This window comes from Cnephaeus nilssonii (assembly GCF_951640355.1).
Source record: "Cnephaeus nilssonii genome assembly, chromosome: 2".
Lineage (NCBI taxonomy): Eukaryota > Metazoa > Chordata > Mammalia > Chiroptera > Vespertilionidae > Cnephaeus > Cnephaeus nilssonii.
This window is the reverse complement of record NC_137073.1, coordinates 114,628,672-114,652,070: the sequence shown is the minus strand read 5'-3', so window position 1 is coordinate 114,652,070 and position 23,399 is coordinate 114,628,672. Positions and strand designations below refer to the sequence as shown.

The window sequence follows — 23,399 nt, the reverse complement described above, 5'->3', positions numbered from 1 at the left end:
GCACTAAACACACACTCGGGTGAGCACTAAACACACACACTCGGGTGAGCACTAAACACACACACTCGGGTGAGCACTAAACACACACAGTCGGGTGAGCACTAAACACACACACACTCGGGTGAGCACTAAACACACTCACTCGGGTGAGCACTAAACACACACACTCGGGTGAGCACTAAACACACTCACTCGGGTGAGCACTAAACACACTCACTCGGGTGAGCACTAAACACACACTCGGGTGAGCACTAAACACACTCACTCGGGTGAGCACTAAACACACTCACTCGGGTGAGCACTAAACACACACTCGGGTGAGCACTAAACACACTCACTCGGGTGAGCACTAAACACACTCACTCGGGTGAGCACTAAACACACACACTCGGGTGAGCACTAAACACACTCACTCGGGTGAGCACTAAACACACACTCGGGTGAGCACTAAACACACACTCGGGTGAGCACTAAACACACTCACTCGGGTGAGCACTAAACACACTCACTCGGGTGAGCACTAAACACACACTCGGGTGAGCACTAAACACACACTCGGGTGAGCACTAAACACACACTCGGGTGAGCACTAAACACACACACTCGGGTGAGCACTAAACACACTCACTCGGGTGAGCACTAAACACACTCACTCGGGTGAGCACTAAATACACTCACTCGGGTGAGCACTAAACACACTCACTCGGGTGAGCACTAAACACACACACTCGGGTGAGCACTAAACACACACACTCGGGTGAGCACTAAACACACACACTCGGGTGAGCACTAAACACACTCACTCGGGTGAGCACTAAACACACACTCGGGTGAGCACTAAACACACACACTCGGGTGAGCACTAAACACACACTCGGGTGAGCACTAAACACACACAGTCGGGTGAGCACTAAACACACACACACTCGGGTGAGCACTAAACACACTCACTCGGGTGAGCACTAAACACACACACTCGGGTGAGCACTAAACACACTCACTCGGGTGAGCACTAAACACACTCACTCGGGTGAGCACTAAACACACACTCGGGTGAGCACTAAACACACTCACTCGGGTGAGCACTAAACACACTCACTCGGGTGAGCACTAAACACACTCACTCGGGTGAGCACTAAACACACTCACTCGGGTGAGCACTAAACACACTCACTCGGGTGAGCACTAAACACACACACTCGGGTGAGCACTAAACACACTCACTCGGGTGAGCACTAAACACACACTCGGGTGAGCACTAAACACACACTCGGGTGAGCACTAAACACACTCACTCGGGTGAGCACTAAACACACTCACTCGGGTGAGCACTAAACACACACTCGGGTGAGCACTAAACACACACTCGGGTGAGCACTAAACACACACTCGGGTGAGCACTAAACACACACAGTCGGGTGAGCACTAAACACACTCACTCGGGTGAGCACTAAACACACTCACTCGGGTGAGCACTAAACACACACTCGGGTGAGCACTAAACACACTCACTCGGGTGAGCACTAAACACACACACTCGGGTGAGCACTAAACACACACTCGGGTGAGCACTAAACACACACTCGGGTGAGCACTAAACACACTCACTCGGGTGAGCACTAAACACACTCACTCGGGTGAGCACTAAACACACACTCGGGTGAGCACTAAACACACACTCGGGTGAGCACTAAACACACTCACTCGGGTGAGCACTAAACACACACTCGGGTGAGCACTAAACACACACTCGGGTGAGCACTAAACACACTCACTCGGGTGAGCACTAAACACACACTCGGGTGAGCACTAAACACACACTCGGGTGAGCACTAAACACACAGGAAGCCCCAGGAGGTGCCTCTGCCTCAGCCCCACCCCCTGCTCCGTCGGTGGGCGGGGCCGTCGGTGGGCGGGGCCGTCAGTGGGCGGGGCCTTCCATGGGCGGGGCATCCCGTGGGCGGGGCCAGGGAACCAGCTCGTGCCCAGCAGGAGGCCATCGCTGAGGCACGGCCTGGTCAGCTTGTCCTCCGGGGCTGACGGGGAGGGCACCGCTCAGAGTGACCGGCGCTGGGCGTGCCCGGCACCAAGTGCGTGAGAGTCAGCGCGGAGCCTGGACGAGAGGGAAGTCGGCCCGGGGACGGGTGTCCGCAGGGCGAGCCCGGGGGGCGCAGGCTGGGAGGGGGGCAGCTCCCGCGGCCGGAGGCTCCCACCGTCGCCGTTTTGCCCGCAGTTGGAGTTGTCCGTCTGGGGGCTGAGCACTGAGCATCGGACCGACGGCGGCTCCCGGGCGGCAAGGTTTGGGCGGCGCGGGCGTCTGTGCCCTGTCCTCCGGCTCCCGGCTCCGGCTCCGGCTCCGGCTCCGGCTCGGGCTCGGGTTCGGCCGCACGTGGACGGGAGCAGCATTTAAAACCTCGGGTTCCAGTCACTGGTGTCTGATGGCTGTGGGATTGAGGGTTAATTAATAATTAATTTGGGTTATAAACCAGACGCGTGACCTGATGGTGTTCACCTTCAGTCACGAGATTCAGCCGTCACCTCGGGGGGCTGGTCCCCGCCATGACGGGGCGGCCGACCCCACGCGGGACGGGACGGGCTCCATCTCTCCGGCGCCCGCCTCTGAGCCCGTGCGGGCCCTGGAGAGGGAGCGGCTTCCTCCTCGCTCCCGGCGCCGGGCAGGTGGGCGCCCCCGTGAGGGCGATGCCGCAGCTGCTGGGGACACGTGTTCTCCCTTAGGAAGAGCCGGGGAGTCGGGGTGCTGGGCCGCAGGTATGTTCATCCGATAAGAAACAGCCGAGCGTCCCCGCGCCCAGCGGAGGCTCAGCTCCCGCATCCTCCCAGCCCCCCATCCTCCCAGCCCCCCATCCTCCCAGCCCCCCATCCTCCCAGCCCCCCATCCTCCCCAGCCCCCCATCCTCCCAGCCCCCCATCCTCCCAGCCCCCCATCCTCCCCAGCCCCCCATCCTCCCAGCCCCCCATGCTCCCCAGCCCCCCAGCCCCCCATCCTCCCCAGCCCCCCATCCTCCCAGCCCCCCATCCTCCCCAGCCCCCCAGCCCCCCATCCTCCCCAGCCCCCCATCCTCCCCAGCCCCCCATCCTCCCCAGCCCCCCAGCCCCCCATCCTCCCAGCCCCCCATCCTCCCCAGCCCCCCAGCCCCCCATCCTCCCCAGCCCCCCATCCTCCCCAGCCCCCCAGCCCCCCATCCTCCCAGCCCCCCATCCTCCCCAGCCCCCCATCCTCCCAGCCCCCCATCCTCCCCAGCCCCCCATCCTCCCAGCCCCCATCCTCCCCAGCCCCCCATCCTCCCAGCCCCCCATCCTCCCCAGCCCCCCATCCTCCCAGCCTCCCATCCTCCCCAGCCCCCCAGCCCCCCATCCTCCCCAGCCCCCCAGCCCCCCATCCTCCCCAGCCCCCCATCCTCCCCAGCCCCCCATCCTCCCCATCCTCCCAGCCCCCCATCCTCCCCAGCCCCCCATCCTCCCCAGCCCCCCATCCTCCCCAGCCCCCCATCCTCCCAGCCCCCCATCCTCCCCAGCCCCCCATCCTCCCCAGCCCCCCATCCTCCCCAGCCCCCCAGCCCCCCATCCTCCCCAGCCCCCCATCCTCCCAGCCCCCCATCCTCCCCAGCCCCCCATCCTCCCAGCCCCCCATCCTCCCCAGCCCCCCAGCCCCCCATCCTCCCAGCCCCCCATCCTCCCAGCCCCCCATCCTCCCAGCCCCCCATCCTCCCCAGCCCCCCATCCTCCCCAGCCCCCCATCCTCCCAGCCCCCCATCCTCCCCAGCCCCCCATCCTCCCCATCCTCCCAGCCCCCCATCCTCCCAGCCCCCATCCTCCCCAGCCCCCCATCCTCCCCAGCCCCCCAGCCCCCCATCCTCCCCAGCCCCCCATCCTCCCAGCCCCCCATCCTCCCCAGCCCCCCATCCTCCCCAGCCCCCCATCCTCCCCATCCTCCCAGCCCCCCATCCTCCCCAGCCCCCCATCCTCCCCAGCCCCCCATCCTCCCAGCCCCCCATCCTCCCCAGCCCCCCATCCTCCCAGCCCCCCATCCTCCCCAGCCCCCCCCATCCTCCCAGCCCCCCATCCTCCCCAGCCCCCCATCCTCCCCAGCCCCCCCATCCTCCCAGCCCCCCATCCTCCCCAGCCCCCCATCCTCCCCAGCCCCCCATCCTCCCCAGCCTCCCAGCCCCCCATCCTCCCCAGCCCCCCATCCTCCCCAGCCCCCCATCCTCCCAGCCCCCCATCCTCCCCAGCCCCCCATCCTCCCCAGCCCCCCATCCTCCCAGCCCCCCATCCTCCCCAGCCCTCCCCCCCATCCTCCCCAACACATGGTCGTGGCAGGGAGGCATGGGGCGCCAGGCGGGGCTTTAAGGGATTTGGACTCGCCCCCTGAGGACGAGGAAGCGCTGGTTTGCCGTCTCCTCTCTGCCTTTGTAGACGCGGGTTTATTGCTGAGTTTTGAGAATCCTGTTCTGTTCTGGCTGCAACGCCGTCATCAGAAGTTTTTACAGATATTCCCTCCCTCTCCGTGCTCGTCTTCTTCCTTTGCCACCTTCTGTCTCAACGAGCAGACACGTGAATCATGACAGACCGAAATCCCAGTCGCTGCGAGACAGGACAGGGATGTTAATTTTATTTAATTTTAATTAAATTTGTGAAAAGCCACGTGTGGCCAGTGGACACCCCAGCACCATGGTCGGCAAACTGCGGCTCGCGAGCCACATGCGGCTCTTTGGCCCCTTGAGTGTGGCTCTTCCACAAAATACCACGGTCTGGGAGAGTCTATTTTGAAGAAGTGGCATTAGAAGAAGTTTAAGTTTAAAAAATGTGGCTCTCAAAAGAAATTTCAGTCGTTGTGCTGTTGGTATTTGGCTCTGTGGACTGATGAGTTTGCCGACCGCGGCCCCAGCACATTCACGCCTGACGGGCCGTCAATGAACAGTGCGCGCATTTCATTCCACTTTTGTCTCGATGACCTTTATTGACGTGATTTTATGTCTGCTGAATCTAATAACAGAAATTAGAGCTCAGTGATTAAGTGTTGACCTATGAACCAGGAGGTCACAGTTCGATTCCCGGCCGGGCACATGCTGGGTTGTGGGCTCGAACCCCAGTGTGGGGCGTACAGGGGCAGCCGATCTATGATTCTCTCTCATCATGAATGCTTCTCTCTCTCCCTCTCCCTTCCTCTCTGAGATCAATAAAAATGTTTTTAAATTGGGGTTTGCATCCTGTAAATCTTGTGTTTTCTCATTATTGTTCTATTAGTTTTTTTAAATATATATATTTATTTCAGAGAGGAAGGGAGAGGGAGAGAGGGATAGAAACATCAATGATGAGAGAGAATCACTGATCAGCTTGCCTCCTGCACACCCCCCACTGGGGATGAAGCCTGAAACCCAGGCATGTGCCCTTGGCTAGAATCAAACCTGGGACCCTTCAGTCCACAGGCCGACGCTCTGTCCACTGAGCCACACCAGCTGGGGCATCTGTTATTGATGTCTTGGTCCCCGGTGTCTTGGGAATCTTGGAGCCTGGTTCTCTGCCGGGTTTTAACTGCAAATAGGAAGTGACAGACACGTGTCCCAGAGGAGCCTGGAGACACACGGGGGGACGGACGAGGGGGACGTCCCCCTGGGGCAGCCCCTGGGGCAGCGCGGAGCCCGGGCGTCTGCTCCTCGGCGCCCCTCCCCCCAGACGCACCTGCGTGCCCGCGGGTGCCCTGGCCCTGCAGGCTGTGCACGAGGAACGGGCCCTGTGTTCCTAACGGCCGGTTAGAGACCCCCAGGTGAGGCTACAGTGAACCCCGGGTTTTCACCCGGAGCGGGAGTGCACCGCCTTCGCCCAGCTGCCCTGACCTCAGGCCGTGCTGATGGTGCGACTGGGCTCCGGAGCCTGGAACCTTCCGGGCCACTCCCCCTCCCGCCCTGTGAGCAGGACCGAGGGGCTGGGCGGGCGCCTGGGCAGGCCTCCTGCGCATCCTCGTCCCCGGGGCCGGGTGTCCACGTGAGCAGCGCGGCTCCTGCACCGGGAGGGCCGCCCGCCGCCCGCCCCGCACATGCTCCGTCTGCCCGCGTCCCTGCCGGTGAGCGTCTCGGGTTCAGAGCGACAGGCGGCTGCTGGAGCCCGTGCCTCCAGCCCCAACCCCAGGCAGGGCCCCCCCCCCCCCCACTGGTGTGTGGGCCCGAGCGGCTTGCGGACCTGCTGGGGGAGGGGGCGGAACACGTGCAGCGACGAGGGAGCATCTGCTCCCGGCAGGTGTCACGGGAGAGCTTTCCCCGTGGCCATCGCCGCCCAGACAGCAGCTGCGGCTCCAAGGCGCTGGCTCCTCGGCCGAGGGCTCGGCGTGACGCGGCCCACGCTGTGTGGATGCGGCTGTGAGACGCTGCCCCTCCTCTCGGGACCTGGGGCGCCTGCCATTCGGAGGGGAGGATGCAGCCGGCAAGCATGGAGTTCAGCGCCCCGGCCGGGCTGGAGCCGCAGCGAGGTGAGCGCCTGCGGGTCTCCCAGCGCCAGCCCAGGGCGGCAGCTGCGTGGGGGGAGGGTGTGTGTGTGCCTGTGTGTGTGAGTGTGAGAGTATGTGAGAGTGTGTATGTCTGTGTGTATGTCTCTGTGTGTGTCTGAATGTGTAATGTGTGTGTCCCTGTCTGTGTGTGTCTATGTGAAATGTGTGTGTGTGTGTGGCTGTGTGAAATGTGTGTGTCTGTGTGTGGGGAGCTGTGTGATATGGGTGTGTCTGTGTCTGTGTGTCTGTGTGATATGTGTGTGTTTGTGTGTGTGTCCATGTCTGTGTCTGTGTGATGTGTGTGTCTGTGTCTGAGTGTGTGTGTCTGTGTGTCTGTATGTGTCTCTGTATGTGTGTGTCTGTGTCTGAGTGTGTGTGTCTGTGTGTCTGTATGTGTCTCTGTATGTGTGTGTCCGTGTGTGTGTCCGTGTCTGAGTGTGTGTGTCCGTGTCTGAGTGTCTGTGTGATGTGTGTGTCCGTGTCTGAGGGTGAGTGTGGATGTGGGAGGAGGGTCTCACATGTAAGACAGGCCTGTTCTAAATGGGCTTTGGGCCTGTGGTCTCCAGCGCTCCCACCTACGCCTTTTAAAACGGGGTTCAGCCGTGTCTCGGCCGTCTTTGTCCTCCTCTCTGTCCCGGTCTGTAAGGGCCGTTTGGAGGCAGCAACGTGAAAGGACAGGCCTGTGCCCTGTGACGGTCCATCCGCGCCTCCCGGGCCCGAGCCCCTCGGTCTCGTCAGGAGCTCGCAGCTGCCTGGTTTACGCCGCGGCTGGCGGTGTCTGGGCCGCGCTGTGTAAGGACATCGCCGTGTCATTGTCTGCAGCCACGGGCACGGCGTTCTCACTCACCGTCCGGGGGGGGGGGGGGGGCGGGGGGGGGCGGGGGGGGGCAGAGACCTGCCCGGGAACAGGCTGCCGGGAGGTCACACGGACTCGCCGTGCAGTGTGCGTGCACCGGGCCCCTGCCGTGTGTCTGCACGCGCACCGTGTGCCTGCGTGTCGCTCTGCATCTTTGCTGTGTCGTGCAGGAAACCCCGTGCTGCGAGCGCAGTCAGTACGTTCAGAACACGCTTACAACCTGGCGTCCGAACCCCTGTCTGCGACCGGACGATCCCTCAGGGTCCTAGCGCCCTCCGCCGTGTTCTCGTGTCGCCGCTGCGTGAGCACGAGGCTGCGAAGCCGCGTTAGAAACTGCACTGCTGCTTCCTCTTCCCGTCGTCCCGCCCCACGGCCCCCGCCCCCCGGCCCCCGCCCCCCGGCCCCCGCCCCCCGGCCCCCGCCCCGCGGCTCCCCCCGCCCCGCGGCCCCCGCCCCCCGGCTCCCCCCGCCCCCCGGCTCCCGCCCCCCGGCCCCCGCCCCGCGGCTCCCCCCGCCCCCCGGCCCCCGCCCCCCGGCCCCCGCCCCCCGGCCCCCGCCCCCCGGCTCCCGCCCCGCGGCTCCCCGGTGTCACGGCGAACTATCCCCTCAGTGTTCCCTTGAGCAGCGGGTTTACATCGAGGTTTCTGCGTGGCTGTGTGTGTGTGTGTGTGTGTGTGTGTGTGTGGTTTGCTCTCCAGGTCTTGGCTCGTGTTGCACAGTGTGCATGTGTGTGTGTGCACAATGTGTTTGTGTATGCACATGTGTATGTGCATGCGTTTATGTGTGTGCGCGTGTGTGCGCGTGTGTGCGCGGATGTGCTCGGATGTGAACCCCGTGGAGAAGGAGATGGTGCAGCGTGTCTCACTGTTGACCGTCAGCAGCAGCGACCGCGGCCGCGTTCTGGCTGAAAGGGACACCATTGCGCCGCGCAGCCCGAGCGGCGAGGACACGTGTGTCCTGGACGGGGTGGGCGAGCGGCCCCCACAGTCAGCACGTCGGGTTCTGTGTGTCTCCGCCGAGCTCAGCCAACCTGGTTAACGTGTTCACGTGTGGTATTTATCCTCGTGCACCTTTCATGGGAGCGATTCGCAGCAGGTTCTCGCCCAGGCCTGGTTCTCTCCGCACGTTAGCCCGCCCGGGCCCCCTCGGCCCCCTTTCCCGGCGCTTCCTCTCAGGGGGGTGTGGCCTGGTGGCCGATGGCGGGGGAGGCTCCCTCGCTGTGTGACCTGAGCAGGTTACCTAACCTCTCTGGGCCTGGTCTCCTCAGCAAACACGGAGGATGGTGCTGGGAGGGGCCGAGATGACGTCAGAGCGCACCTGTCGCAGTGCCCACGGCCGTGGGCGCGTTCAGGTGGCACCTGCTCTTGGCGTTGCTCCTGTCCTCGCCGTCACCACCCCCAGGTCGGCTCCTCGCTCCCTCTCCTGCCGAGCCAGCCTGCTCAGTGCAGTGAGGGCGTGGCTGTGGCTGTGGCTGTGGCTGGGTCACGTGCGCTCTTGTCCCAGAACGCCAGCCCCGGGAAGGGGGGCACCGAGGGACGCTGAGCAGCTCTCCTCGCTCGGTAACCCTCCCCCTTCTTGAAAGCGGGAGAGGCCGTGCACACGTTCCGCTGGGCAGGCCGCGGCGACATCCTCGAGAAGCTGAGCGTGGGCGTGGCAAGGGCTTCCCATAAATCCTGTAAACCCGCGGCGTGGAGACGGCGGCCTCCGGCTCTCCGGGCAGATGTGGACAGACGGCGGCGCACGGGAGGGTCACCGAGGTCACCGAAGCGCTGATTCTCACACGGGGTCCCCAGCGGAATCTGGACAGTTTCTGTAAACGCGGCCGCCTGGGTGCCGCCCTGAGTGTGGGGTCTGCCTGGAAGACACCCCAGCAGCACCCAGTGTTGTGAGGACCCCGGGCCAGCCGGCCGGGCGCCCCCGCCCCCTGTGAGTGGACAGGAAGCCGAGTGGGTGCTGCACGGGGTCCGGGCGACGTCAGAGGAAACGTGAGAGGACAGCGAGGGGGGGCGGCTGACTGAGGGAGGGGAGCCGAGTGAGGACACGAGGACCCGCGGCGGCAGTGGGCAGACGGACGGACGGACGGACGGACAGAGTGGCTGCAGCAGGGCCGGGAGCGATGCGGGCGGAGGCACAGAGACGGGTGGGCCTCAGCGCGGACCCTGGGCCGCCGCCCACCACACCTGTTTCCCAGGACTGTGTCCAGGGGACCACGGCCTGGGCAGGGCTACACGGACCACGGGAGGCCACGGGAGGCCACGGGAGGACGGGCCGGGGGGGTCCCTGCGCCCGGCCCCTCCCAGCCAGCAGCCTCGACTCGCCAGCAGGGGGTATGGCTGCTCCGGAGGAGTGAGAAAACGCCCGGCTCTCACGCACGAGACTCCGTCACCCTCTGCGCGTGCCGCGTCCGCCGAGGCATCCGGACGGTTCGGTCAGAACCCGCCTCCACGCGGGCGGCCGCCATGAGGTCACCAGCTCGCGCGGCGGCCTTCTGGTCAGGAGCAGCCAGCCAGCCCCGCTTTTCTCCAGCGTCCACGCCTCGCCCGTCTGTGCGGAAAGCAGGTCCGACGCTCTGCCGGCTTCTTAGCGGTCTGGAGGCCGCGGTCGTGTCCCGCCGAGCCCGCTGGCGTCAGGCTGCGGGTCCGTCCCGCGCCCCTGAGTCCCCGTCCAGACGTTACCATGGGCAGCGCCCTGGCTCTGGCCCGGAGAGCGGGGGTGGAGTCACACGTGACCGGGAGCTGAGGAGACGAGAGGAGGGAGCGGAATAACAGGAACGTTCCTGCCGCCATCCCCAGAGGCCTTCCCGAGACAGTTCTCCCCCACGGAGACCCCACGAGGCCTGGGGGGCGCTGACCTGCAGGCGGAGCAGGCACCTGCCTGCACCCACACGAGCCCCTGCTTTGCGGGTTGAGGTCTCCCTTTAAGAATCCGTCCGATTGAAGTGAAAGTGCGTTCATGCTGTGGGAGCGCCTCATCCCTGATTCCCACACAGACGAGCGTCTCCAAACAGCAAGTCGGGGCCCCCCCCCCCCCCCCCCGCCCAGATGCTCCCCGAGACGAGGACCGGCGTGCGTGCCCGGGGAGGAATCGTGAGGGTGGGCAGGGCTGAGATCGCAGGAGGAACCGTGTTGCCCCAGCCCTGCTGAGAGGAACCTCGAGGTGGCCAGACGCTCCCCCCGGGCAGCATCGTAGTGAGACACCGCCACCCCACCCCCCCCACCACCCACACCCCACCCCGCAGCCGGCGCCAGGCGGCCTGGAGGCTGCTCTCGCCGGAACGTGCAGAGCGTAACCCTTCCCTCTCTCAGGCGTTAGAACCCCTGCTCCCTCCTGGGTGACGCACTTTATCAAACTCTTAGGGCCTCACCAGCCGGCCTGGGGGTGGAGGAGGAACGGGAAATGGCGGCAAGTTCAGCTCCCGGACAAACGCGGCCGCCGCTGTGCAGGCTGCAGGCTGCGGGCCTCACGGGGAGGGCACGGAGGCCCTTCCAGCCACGACGTCGTGGTGACCACAGGGCCGGGCAGTGAGAGCTGCCCTGGGCCAGCCCGCCTCGCCGTGACGCACACAGCGCCGCAGGGCGAATGACCAGCTCGTGTGCCGAGACGGGAGGCTGACCTCCGGCCTAAGCCTCTGCATGGTCTCTCACGGAGCTCCCAGCACGGCCCGCGGGTACATGCTGCTCTGGCCACTGGACAGGCGGGGACAGAGCGGTGCCCACTGGACAGGCGGGACAGAGCGGTGCCCAGTGGACAGGCGGGGCAGAGCGGTGCCCAGTGGACAGGCGGGGACAGAGCGGTGCCCATTGGACAGGCGGGGACAGAGCGGTGCCCACTGGACAGGCGGGACAGAGCGGTGCCCATTGGACAGGCAGGGAGAGAGCGGTGCCCACTGGACAGGCGGGACAGAGCAGTGCCTATTGGACAGGCGGGGACAGAGCGGGGCCCATTGGACAGGCAGGGAGAGAGCGGTGCCCGCTGGACAGGCGGGGAGAGAGCGGTGCCCACTGGACAGGCGGGGACAGAGCGGGGCCCATTGGACAGGCGGGGACAGAGCGGTGCCCAGTGGACAGGCGGGACAGAGCGGTGCCCAGTGGACAGGCGGGGACAGAGCAGTGCCCATTGGACAGGCGGGGACAGAGCGGTGCCCACTGGACAGGCGGGACAGAGCGGTGCCCATTGGACAGGCAGGGAGAGAGCGGTGCCCACTGGACAGGCGGGACAGAGCGGTGCCTATTGGACAGGCGGGGGACAGAGCGGTGCCTATTGGACAGGCGGGGACAGAGCGGTGCCTATTGGACAGGCGGGGACAGAGCGGTGCCTATTGGACAGGCGGGGACAGAGCGGTGCCTATTGGACAGGCGGGACAGAGCGGTGCCTATTGGACAGGCGGGGACAGAGCGGTGCCTATTGGACAGGCGGGGACAGAGCGGTGCCTACTGGACAGGCGGGACAGAGCGGTGCCCATTGGACAGGCGGGGACAGAGCGGTGCCCACTGGACAGGCGGGGACAGAGCGGTGCCCACTGGACAGGCGGGACAGAGCGGTGCCTATTGGACAGGCGGGGACAGAGCGGTGCCTATTGGACAGGCGGGACAGAGCGGTGCCTATTGGACAGGCGGGGACAGAGCGGTGCCCATTGGACAGGCGGGGACAGAGCGGTGCCACTGGACAGGCGGGACAGAGCGGTGCCCATTGGACAGGCGGGACAGAGCGGTGCCCATTGGACAGGCGGGGAGAGAGCGGTGCCCATTGGACAGGCGGGGAGAGAGCGGTGCCCATTGGACAGGCGGGGCAGAGCGGTGCCCATTGGACAGGCGGGGAGAGAGCGGTGCCCATTGGACAGGCGGGACAGAGCGGTGCCCATTGGACAGGCAGGGAGAGAGCGGTGCCCACTGGACAGGCGGGACAGAGCGGTGCCTATTGGACAGGCGGGACAGAGCGGTGCCCACTGGACAGGCGGGACAGAGCGGGGCCCACTGGACAGGCGGGGAGAGAGCGGTGCCCATTGGACAGGCGGGGAGAGAGCGGTGCCCATTGGACAGGCGGGGACAGAGCGGTGCCCATTGGACAGGCGGGGAGAGAGCGGTGCCCACTGGACAGGCGGGGAGAGAGCGGTGCCCACTGGACAGGCGGGGACAGAGCGGTGCCCATTGGACAGGCGGGGAGAGAGCGGTGCCCATTGGACAGGCGGGACAGAGCGGTGCCCATTGGACAGGCAGGGAGAGAGCGGTGCCCACTGGACAGGCGGGACAGAGCGGTGCCTATTGGACAGGCGGGACAGAGCGGTGCCCATTGGACAGGCGGGACAGAGCGGGGCCCACTGGACAGGCGGGGAGAGAGCGGTGCCCATTGGACAGGCGGGGAGAGAGCGGTGCCCATTGGACAGGCGGGGACAGAGCGGTGCCCATTGGACAGGCGGGGAGAGAGCGGTGCCCACTGGACAGGCGGGGACAGAGCGGTGCCCACTGGACAGGCGGGACAGAGCGGGGCCCACTGGACAGGCGGGGAGAGAGCGGTGCCCATTGGACAGGCGGGGAGAGAGCGGTGCCCATTGGACAGGCGGGGACAGAGCGGTGCCCATTGGACAGGCGGGGAGAGAGCGGTGCCCACTGGACAGGCGGGACAGAGCGGTGCCTATTGGACAGGCGGGGACAGAGCGGTGCCTATTGGACAGGCGGGACAGAGCGGTGCCTATTGGACAGGCGGGGACAGAGCGGTGCCCATTGGACAGGCGGGGACAGAGCGGTGCCACTGGACAGGCGGGACAGAGCGGTGCCCATTGGACAGGCGGGACAGAGCGGTGCCCATTGGACAGGCGGGGAGAGAGCGGTGCCCATTGGACAGGCGGGACAGAGCGGTGCCCATTGGACAGGCGGGGAGAGAGCGGTGCCCATTGGACAGGCGGGGAGAGAGCGGTGCCCACTGGACAGGCGGGGACAGAGCGGTGCCCATTGGACAGGCGGGACAGAGCGGTGCCCACTGGACAGGCGGGGAGAGAGCGGTGCCCACTGGACAGGCGGGGACAGAGCGGTGCCCACTGGACAGGCGGGACAGAGCGGTGCCCATTGGACAGGCGGGGAGAGAGCGGTGCCCATTGGACAGGCGGGACAGAGCGGTGCCCATTGGACAGGCGGGACAGAGCGGTGCCCATTGGACAGGCGGGGAGAGAGCGGTGCCCACTGGACAGGCGGGGAGAGAGCGGTGCCCATTGGACAGGCGGGGAGAGAGCGGTGCCCACTGGACAGGCGGGGACAGAGCGGTGCCCATTGGACAGGCGGGGAGAGAGCGGTGCCCATTGGACAGGCGGGGAGAGAGCGGTGCCCACTGGACAGGCGGGGAGAGAGCGGTGCCCATTGGACAGGCGGGGAGAGAGCGGTGCCCACTGGACAGGCGGGGACAGAGCGGTGCCCATTGGACAGGCGGGACAGAGCGGTGCCCACTGGACAGGCGGGGAGAGAGCGGTGCCCATTGGACAGGCGGGGACAGAGCGGTGCCCATTGGACAGGCGGGTACAGAGCGGTGCCCATTGGACAGGCGGGTACAGAGCGGTGCCCATTGGACAGGCGGGTACAGAGCGGTGCCCATTGGACCGGCGGGGAGAGAGCGGTGCCCACTGGACAGGCGGGACAGAGCGGTGCCCATTGGACAGGCTGGTACAGAGCGGTGCCCATTGGACAGGCGGGGAGAGAGCGGTGCCCACTGGACAGGCGGGACAGAGCGGTGCCCAGTGGACAGGCGGGGACAGAGCGGTGCCCATTGGACAGGCGGGGACAGAGCGGTGCCCACTGGACAGGCGGGACAGAGCGGTGCCCATTGGACAGGTGGGGAGAGAGCGGTGCCGATTGGACAGGCGGGGACAGAGCGGTGCCCATTGGACAGGCGGGACAGAGCGGTGCCCATTGGACAGGCGGGGACAGAGCGGGGCCCACTGGACAGGCGGGGACAGAGCGGTGCCCATTGGACAGGCGGGACAGAGCGGTGCCTATTGGACAGGCGGGACAGAGCGGTGCCCATTGGACAGGCGGGGAGAGAGCGGTGCCCATTGGACAGGCGGGGACAGAGCGGTGCCCATTGGACAGGCGGGACAGAGCGGTGCCCATTGGACAGGCGGGACAGAGCGGTGCCCATTGGACAGGCGGGACAGAGCGGTGCCCATTGGACAGGCGGGGACAGAGCGGTGCCCATTGGACAGGCGGGGACAGAGCGGTGCCCATTGGACAGACGGCGACAGAGTGGTGCCCATTGGACAGGCGGGGACAGAGCGGTGCCCATTGGACAGGCGGGGACAGAGCGGTGCCCATTGGACAGGCGGGACAGAGCAGTGCCCATTGGACAGGCGGGACAGAGCGGTGCCCATTGGACAGGCGGGGAGAGAGCGGTGCCCATTGGACAGGCGGGACAGAGCGGTGCCCATTGGACAGGCGGGACAGAGCGGTGCCCATTGGACAGACGGGACAGAGCGGTGCCCATGGGACAGGCGGGGAGAGAGCGGTGCCCATTGGACAGGCGTGGCAGAGTGGTGCCCATTGGACAGGCGGGGACAGAGCGGTGCCCATTGGACAGGCGGGGAGAGAGCGGTGCCCATTGGACAGGCGGGGACAGAGCGGTGCCCATTGGACAGGCGGGGACAGAGCGGTGCCCATTGGACAGGCGGGGCAGAGTGGTGCCCATTGGACAGGCGGGGACAGAGCGGTGCCCATTGGACAGGCGGGGACAGAGCGGTGCCCACTGGACAGGCGGGGAGAGAGCGGTGCCCATTGGACAGGCGGGGCAGAGCGGTGCCCATTGGACAGGCGGGGACAGAGCGGTGCCCATTGGACAGGCGGGGACAGAGCGGTGCCCATTGGACAGGCGGGGACAGAGCGGTGCCCATTGGACAGGCGGGGCAGAGTGGTCAGGCCACACACCCCAGGTTGCACAGCGTCCGGGGTGGGTCTCCCCGTGTTCCTCTGCTCCTTCCATGTGCGATGCCTCTGACGTCCCACGAAGCCAGCGTTGCTCCCTGTCACATCCGTGCCCCTCACCTCCCACTGTCCCTGTGGCTCCGAGTCCCCAGCAACTCGCCCCCTGGTCCGGGCCGGTCAAGGCCACAGACGCCTTCTCGCCAGTGGGTGGCAGTGTTGTCCCGTGGAGCCATCTGGGGGCTGAAGGGCGGGCCCCGCCCTGAACGTGCAGAGGCCTCCCCACCTTCCGGCTGCTCTAGGCGGCCCCCCAAACGCGCTTTCCCTGCGTCCCGCCTGGAGCAGAGCCTCTGAATGGGGGGGGGGGGGGGGGCCCCGGAAAGGCTCACGTAAGCGAATCTTCATCGTCCTGCCGTACCTCCGGCATGATGGCCACGTCCGTAGAAAAACTCAATAGCGATTTCCCTGCCGTGGGTTTTTCCTGAGCAGGGGCCATGCGTGTGGGAGCGTGGGGAGCGTGGGGGGAGCAGACCCGCAGGCGCCTGGCTGGGGTCCCGGCAGCGGAATGTGCCCCCCCGCCCTTCCAGTGCTGCCCTGGGCCACGGGCCGTGTCGTCCCCCGCCCAGGTGTGCACACGCCTGTCACACGGGCCGTGTCGTCCCCGCCCAGGTGTGCACACGGTTGTCACACGGGCCAGGAGCTGAGGAGTCACGCACAGTGGGTCCCTTTTGGAACACCAGCTGGTGGACGTGCAGAGACGGGCAGGGGTGGCTCTGGGCCCGAGGGGCCTCCTGGGGGAGGCGGGCAGCCAGGGGGCCCTCAGGGGACAGGGCGACCGGCAGGGCGGGGAGGACATGGGGACAGAGAGCAGGAGGCACAGCCACTCCCCGCGGTGGGCGAGCTGAGTCACTGACAGGAAACGGGACGTTTCAGAGAAAGACGGGGTGCCCCCTGGCTGGGCACCCGGGTTCCCGCAGCCCCAGGCTGGGGGTGGGGGGGGCGTAACGTCTCAGGGACACGGAATCCCTCGGGCGCCCCCCCAGGACGCGTGTGGTGCCGCGGCCACGCTGGTCACCTGTCCTCGGGGGTGGTGCGGTGCGTGGTCAGAGGTTTCCGTGAGTCACGCGTGGGCGCCGTTCGGGGTGCCGCGACCCAGGGGACCCTCTGCGCACACGGGCGTCTCCGTTTGATTCCCGCAGGTGACTCCTCGGAGGAAGTGGACCTGAGCCTGGTGTACCAGGCGGCGTCCAGCGGCGACGTCCGCGCGCTGACCGCCCTGATCCGGGAGGACCCCTCCGTCCTGGAGAGCCGCGACACGGAAGGTGAGCGCCCCTCACCCCCAGACGCCCTGTTGCCGAGTCAGGATCGCCCCGCCTGCCGCAGCCCCCGCGGCCCAGGGAGCAGCGCGCAGTGTCCTCGTCTGCATGCGCCTCCAGCCGGCCCAGCGCAGGGCGGGGGCGCGGGGGGGGGGGGCAGGGCGTGGTGCTGAGCAGCCTCCGCTCACGCTGGGCGGCGGGGGCAGCTCTATTGGCAAAGGGCACAGGCCCGGCAGCCGTGCTCGAAGGCTGTGGCCTGTCTCCTTCCAGGGTGCACACCCCTGATGCACGCGGTGTCCGGGCGGCAGGTGGACACGGCGAAGCTGCTGCTGAAGATGGGGGCAAACGTCAACACCCAGGATGCCGAGGGCCGCACCAGCCTGTGCCTGGCCGCCTACCTGGTGAGAATGTGTGCCTGGCCGCCTACCTGGTGAGGCCGTGTCCTGGCCGCCTACCTGGTGAGGCTGAGTCCTGGCCGCCTACCTGGTGAGGCTGAGTCCTGGCCGCCTACCTGGTGAGAATGTGTGCCTGGCCGCCTACCTGGTGAGGCCGTGTCCTGGCCGCCTACCTGGTGAGGCTGAGTCCTGGCCGCCTACCTGGTGAGGCTGAGTCCTGGCCGCCTACCTGGTGAGAATGTGTGCCTGCCGCCTACCTGGTGAGGCTGAGTCCTGGCCGCCTACCTGGTGAGAATGTGTGCCTGGCCGCCTACCTGGTGAGGCCGTGTCCTGGCTGCCTACCTGGTGAGGCCATGTCCTGGCCGCCTACCTGGTGAGAATGTGTGCCTGGCCGCCTACCTGGTGAGAATGTGTGCCTGGCCGCCTACCTGGTGAGGCCGTGTCCTGGCCGCTTACCTGGTGAGGCTGAGTCCTGGCCGCCTACCTGGTGAGGCTGAGTCCTGGCCGCCTACCTGGTGAGGCTGAGTCCTGGCCGCCTACCTGGTGAGGTCGTGTGCCTGGCCGCCTACCTGGTGAGGCCGTGTGCCCGGGCGCCTACCTGGTGAGGCCGTGTGCCTGCCGCCTACCTGGTGAGGCTGAGTCCTGGCCGCCTACCTGGTGAGGCCGTGTCCTGGCCGCCTACCTGGTGAGGCCGTGTCCTGGCCGCCTACCTGGTGAGGCCGTGTCCTGGCCGCCTACCTGGTGAGGCCGTGTGCCCGGGCGCCTACCTGGTGAGGCCGTGTGCCCGGGCGCCTACCTGGTGAGGCCGTGTGCCTGCCGCCTACCTGGTGAGGCTGAGTCCTGGCCGCCTACCTGGTGAGGCTGAGTCCTGGCCGCCTACCTGGTGAGGCCGTGTGCCTGGCCGCCTACCTGGTGAGGCCGTGTGCCCGGGCGCCTACCTGGTGAGGCCGTGTGCCTGCCGCCTACCTGGTGAGGCTGAGTCCTGGCTGCCTACCTGGTGAGGCTGAGTCCTGGCTGCCTACCTGGTGAGGCCGTGTGCCTGCCGCCTACCTGGTGAGGCCGTGCGCCCGGGCACTGAGGGGTGGCTGAGCACGTGTGGCCCGTGGGGTCCCGTGCAGGGTGCTCGCGGATGCAGGCAGCTGGCACATCCCCTCCGACACTGACCCAGCATGCAGTTGGCCCCCGGACTCAGGTGGCCGTGGCTCCCTGCAGCCTCCACGCAGGAGACGCTGTGGCCACGAGGACCCTCCTCCACCTTCGCTGCATCCGTGTTTCCCGGGCTTTTCTGGACACCCCGACCTCCTCCTAAGAACGCCCCCATTCACACCTGGGTGGGGTGCCCTTGGAGCGCAGTCCTGCCTGTGGGGGGTTAGGTGGGGGGAAGGTGGAGGAGGAGGAACGTAGGGAACGAGGAGGAGGAAGAGGGGGAGGGAGAAGGGAGGAGCACCAGGCCCCGTCCTCAGGACCCACACAGGAACCGGGAGAATGCTGCAAAGTGCCGGGCGCTGTGACCAATGCCGCCCCAGGTGGGAGCCCCGGGCCTGAGTCAGACGGGGCCGGAGGGTCGGGGCTTCCTGTAGACAGACCTTGGGCAACGTGTGTGCCTGCTCCGTTAGGAAAACGCTCGGTTAGGGGCCCGCTCAGTCAGGGGCCGGCTCGGTCAGGGGCCGGCTCGGTTAGGGGCACGCTCAGTTAGGGGCCGGCTCGGTTAGGGGCCCGCTCGGTTAGGGGCCGGCTCGGTTAGGGGCCCGCTCGGTTAGGGGTCGGCTCGGTTAGGAAAACGCTCGGTTAGGGGCCCGCTCGGTCAGGGGCCCGCTCGGTTAGGGGCCGGCTCGGTTAGGGGCCGGCTCGGTTAGGGGCCGGCTCAGTCAGGGGCCGGCTCGGTTAGGGGCCGGCTCGGTTAGGGGCCGGCTCGGTTAGGGGCCGGCTCAGTCAGGGGCCGGCTCAGTTAGGGGCCGGCTCAGTCAGGGGCTGGCTCGGTTAGGGGTCGGCTCGGTTAGGGGCCCGCTCGGTTAGGGGCCCGCTCGGTTAGGGGCCCGCTCGGTTAGGGGCCGGATCGGTCAGGGGCCGGCTCGGTTAGGGGCCCGCTCGGTTAGGGGCCGGATCGGTCAGGGGCCGGCTCGGTTAGGGGCCCGCTCGGTTAGGGGTCGGCTCGGTTAGGGGCCCGCTCGGTTAGGGGCCGGCTCGGTTAGGAAAACGCTCGGTCAGGGGCCCGCTCGGTTAGGGGCCGGCTCGGTTAGGGGCCGGCTCGGTCAGGGGCCGGCTCGGTTAGGGGTCGGCTCGGTTAGGGGCCCGCTCGGTTAGGGGTCGGCTCGGTTAGGGGCCGGCTCGGTTAGGGGTCGGCTCGGTTAGGGGTCGGCTCGGTTAGGGGCCGGCTCAGTCAGGGGCCGGCTCAGTCAGGGGCCGGCTCGGTTAGGGGCCGGCTCAGTCAGGGGCCGGCTCGGTTAGGGGCCGGCTCAGTCAGGGGCCGGCTCGGTTAGGGGCCGGCTCGGTTAGGGGCCGGCTCGGTTAGGGGCCGGCTCAGTCAGGGGCCGGCTCGGTTAGGGGCTGGCTCGGTCAGGGGCCGGCTCGGTCAGGGGCCGGCTCGGTCAGGGGCCCGCTCGTTTAGGGGCCGGATCGGTCAGGGGCCGGCTCGGTTAGGGGCCCGCTCGGTTAGGGGCCCGCTCGGTTAGGGGCCGGATCGGTCAGGGGCCGGCTCGGTTAGGGGCCCGCTCGGTTAGGGGCCCGCTCGGTTAGGGGCCCGCTCGGTTAGGGGCCCGCTCGGTTAGGGGTCGGCTCGGTTAGGGGCCGGCTCGGTTAGGGGCCGGCTCAGTCAGGGGCCGGCTCGGTTAGGGGCCGGCTCAGTCAGGGGCCGGCTCGGTTAGGGGTCGGCTCGGTTAGGGGCCTGCTCGGTTAGGGGTCGGCTCGGTTAGGGGCCCGCTCGGTTAGGGGTCGGCTCGGTTAGGGGTCCGCTCGGTTAGGGGCCGGCTCAGTCAGGGGCCGGCTCAGTCAGGGGCCGGCTCGGTTAGGGGCCGGCTCAGTCAGGGGCCGGCTCGGTTAGGGGCCGGCTCAGTCAGGGGCCCGCTCGGTTAGGGGTCGGCTCGGTTAGGGGCCCGCTCGGTTAGGGGTCGGCTCGGTTAGGGGCCGGCTCAGTCAGGGGCCCGCTCGGTTAGGGGTCGGCTCAGTCAGGGGCCCGCTCGGTTAGGGGTCGGCTCGGTTAGGGGCCGGCTCAGTCAGGGGCCCGCTCGGTTAGGGGCCGGCTCAGTCAGGGGCCCGCTCGGTTAGGGGTCGGCTCGGTTAGGGGCCCGCTCGGTTAGGGGCCGGCTCGGTTAGGGGCCGGCTCGGTCAGGGGTCGGCTCGGTCAGGGGCCGGCTCGGTCAGGGGCCGGCTCGGTTAGGGGCCGGCTCGGTTAGGGGTCGGCTCGGTCAGGGGCCGGCTCGGTCAGGGGTCGGCTCGGTCAGGGGCCGGCTCGGTCAGGGGCCGGCTCGGTTAGGGGTCGGCTCGGTTAGGGGTCGGCTCGGTTAGGGGTCGGCTCGGTTAGGGGCCGGCTCGGTTAGGGGTCGGCTCGGTCAGGGGCCCGCTCGGTCAGGGGCCTGCTCGGTCAGGGGCCGGCTCGGTTAGGGGCCCGCTCGGTTAGTGGCCGGCTCAGTGAGGGGCCCGGTCAGTCAGGGGCCGGCTCAGTTAGGGGCCCGCTCGGTTAGTGGCCGGCTCAGTCAGGGGCCGGCTCAGTGAGGGGCCCGGTCAGTCAGGGGCCGGCTCGGTCAGGGGCCGGCTCGGTCAGGGGCCGGCTCGGTCAGGGGCCGGCTCGGTTAGGGGCCCGCTCGGTCAGGGGTCGCCGGCGTGGGGTCAGTATCCCACACAGGCACGGCCTCCTCCCAGCCCCTTCGGCTCCCCCGAGTAACCGCGCCTGTGGGGAGGGTGTTGGTGTGGCCCCGAGGGGGAGCGCTGGGTCCCGGAACGGAGCGGCCGCAGAGGAGTTCCTAACGCTGCCGCCTATAGAACAGGCACAGCCCCGGTGTGGGCTCGATCCCCAGCAGAGGGCGTGCAGGAGGCAGCCGATCCATGACTCTCGTCCCCCTCCCTTCCTCTCTGACAGCAATAAAAACCTAAGTGAACTTTTAGAACGTGATCGCCCAGGTTGCGGGAGGAGCAGGCGGGGCCGGCACTAGGTAGGCGCGGCCTGTGGGGTCGGCGGGTTCTGAGCCGTGGCCGGGGCATCAGGGCGATCGAGAGCTTCCTCAGCTCTTTTCTGAAGAAAGAGAGAAAACCGCATCTTTCCAGGAAATGTTGCAAAACGATAAAATGTTTCCCCGCCCCGCCCCGCCCCCCGCGGTCAGATCCGTTTTCCAAACGCGGGGACGCTCCGGCCACTCGGACTCTGCCCAGCGCCTTTGGGGGCCTCTGGCCACACGGGTTCCTCCCAGGAGAGAACGCGATGGCTCAGACGTTAGCAGCTAAAACCAGACCCAGTGCCCGCGCAGACGCCGACTCAGGACCGGGCGCTGCGGACTCGGAGGGGGGTCCGCTCTCCGTCAGTCACAGGGGACGTCGCTGAGCTGCCGCTGGGAGGTCCTTCCCGACGCTTCTCTCTCCTCCGCGCGCTGCATGGCGTTTGGATCTCTGCTCCCAGCATGGCGGGGGGGGGGGTCTCCGTCCTGGCTCTCGCCCTGCTTGGGGTGTTGAGGCTTAGCTCCCCACGCGGTGGGGGGAGAGTTACCCCATGATTCTCCCGTGTGGGCGCTCCCTCCACGCTGAGTCCGCTTGATGGAGGATTGAAGGGTGCTGGATGGCGGTGCTCGCCTGGCAGCTGGCGGCGAGGAGCCGAGGTTGCCAGCGGGTGGACTCGGGTCCCTGAGCCCGCGGACCAGAGGAGGGTGAGCGGCGTGGGGAGGCGGCAGGGCGTGCACAGGGAGCCGGGGAGCCCCTTAGTGGGTAAAGCGCAGCCACGGGGAGCCCTTAGAGGGTGTTGGTGACACCCCCATATTCAGCATCAGGAAAACCCGTCAGGGCGGCAGGTCCCCCCACGGGCTCAGGCTGGGATCGGGCTCGGAGGGGCGCCTGGGAGGACGAGGTGCGTCCCGTGGTCCCTGGGAAGGAACCGGGGGCGGGGCCGAGGCCTGGTCACGGGAACTGGGTTCCCTGAGCACGGCCCGGAGGCTGGGGCTGGAGTGACCGGGAGGCGAATTTGGGGGATCAGACCGAGGACAAGATGACGGGGGGCTAAGCCCGTAGAACGCGAGGCGGGAGCGGACTCCTCGCCGTCACACGCCCGAGGGACCGAGTGTGAGAGAGTGAGCACCAGCGAGTGGCCCCAGAAATGGGGGGAGGGGGCAGGAGAGAGTCTGGGGATCGGCCTCCATCGGACAGGGTGCAGGTCCCCGGAAAACTCGGGGTCCACCCCGACTGCAGCTCTGCCCCGGGTCTGACCCTGAGGCCCAGGAGGACGTGGTCGGCCAGACGGGGGCGGGGCCGCGGTCCGCGGGCTGAGCCGGGGCGGTGACGAGCCCGCTCTCTGCGCAGGGCTGGCTGGAGGGCTGCGTGTGTCTGCTCCGCAACGGCGCCAAGCACGGCATCCCCGACAAGAACGGCCGCCTGCCGCTGCACGCCGCCACGGCCGAGCCCGACGTGAGGTGGGTAGCGGGCGCGGCTCTGGGCAGGGGGCGGGAGGCCCGGGTCAGAGGTTATCTACTGCCACCCCTGCGGCAAAGGAAACCAGCCCACCCCTTTTCCCTTTTTGTGGGTGCAGTCGGGACCCCCTTAGCAAACCGAGCGTCCTGGGGACTCGTCAACGGAGGGCCAGGCCCTCCCTGCGAGTCTGACCCGAGAAGCGACGCTATTCGCCGTCACCTGAGTCTCACGCCCACGCGCTCTGTCCCCACTGCTCACGGCCGTGACTGCGTGCGAGTCAGAGCCAGCTCCGTCCTGGCCACGGTCCCCCGTGAGGACGGCAGCCCCCGCTCGCGGGCTCACGCTCGGGGCAGGCGTGGCGTGGCCGCTGGCGGCGAGCAGATGCGGCCACTGAGGGCGGTGACGATGCTGAGAGAGAGCCGGCCGGCGCTGGCGGGGGGGGGGGGGGGGGGCAGAGGCGGGGACCACGAGGCTGAGGGCCGGGGGAGGCCCTGGGCGGGGGCTGCTGGGACCCTCGGGCCGGTGGGCGTCGCGGAGGTCCTCCCTGGAGACACTGAGCCGCGAAGGGGGGTCGTGCTCCCCAGTCCGTGTTTCAGCCTCGCCCCCCCGTCTCCCCCCAGGGCGACTCCCAGCCAAGCCTGGCTTCTCAGCCCGTGGGATGAGATCCGGGGAGACCAGGAAACCGGGGTTCACCCGCAGCCCGACAGGACCAGGGGCTTGAGGGGGGGGGGGGCCGGCGGGCGTCAGGCGGCGGGAGCCACATCGCGGGCAGCACCAGGCGGCTCCCTCTGGCGACGAGGGAGGAAGGTTCCAGACGACTCC

At 67.6% G+C, this 23,399-nt stretch overlaps 1 protein-coding gene across 1 annotated transcript; it reads left to right on the top strand.

Annotated features, from left to right (window-relative positions):
• Nucleotides 1–8,174: 8,174 nt before the first annotated feature.
• Nucleotides 8,175–22,768, top strand: LOC307115210 (ankyrin repeat domain-containing protein 55-like; the record flags this gene model as incomplete). Its single annotated transcript, XM_079798306.1, has 5 exons — nt 8,175–8,355; nt 16,459–16,581; nt 16,846–16,976; nt 22,470–22,579; nt 22,696–22,768. The coding sequence occupies 5 exons, from the start codon at nt 8,175–8,177 to the stop codon at nt 22,766–22,768; spliced, it is 618 nt and encodes a 205-aa protein (XP_079654432.1).
• Nucleotides 22,769–23,399: the final 631 nt, after the last annotated feature.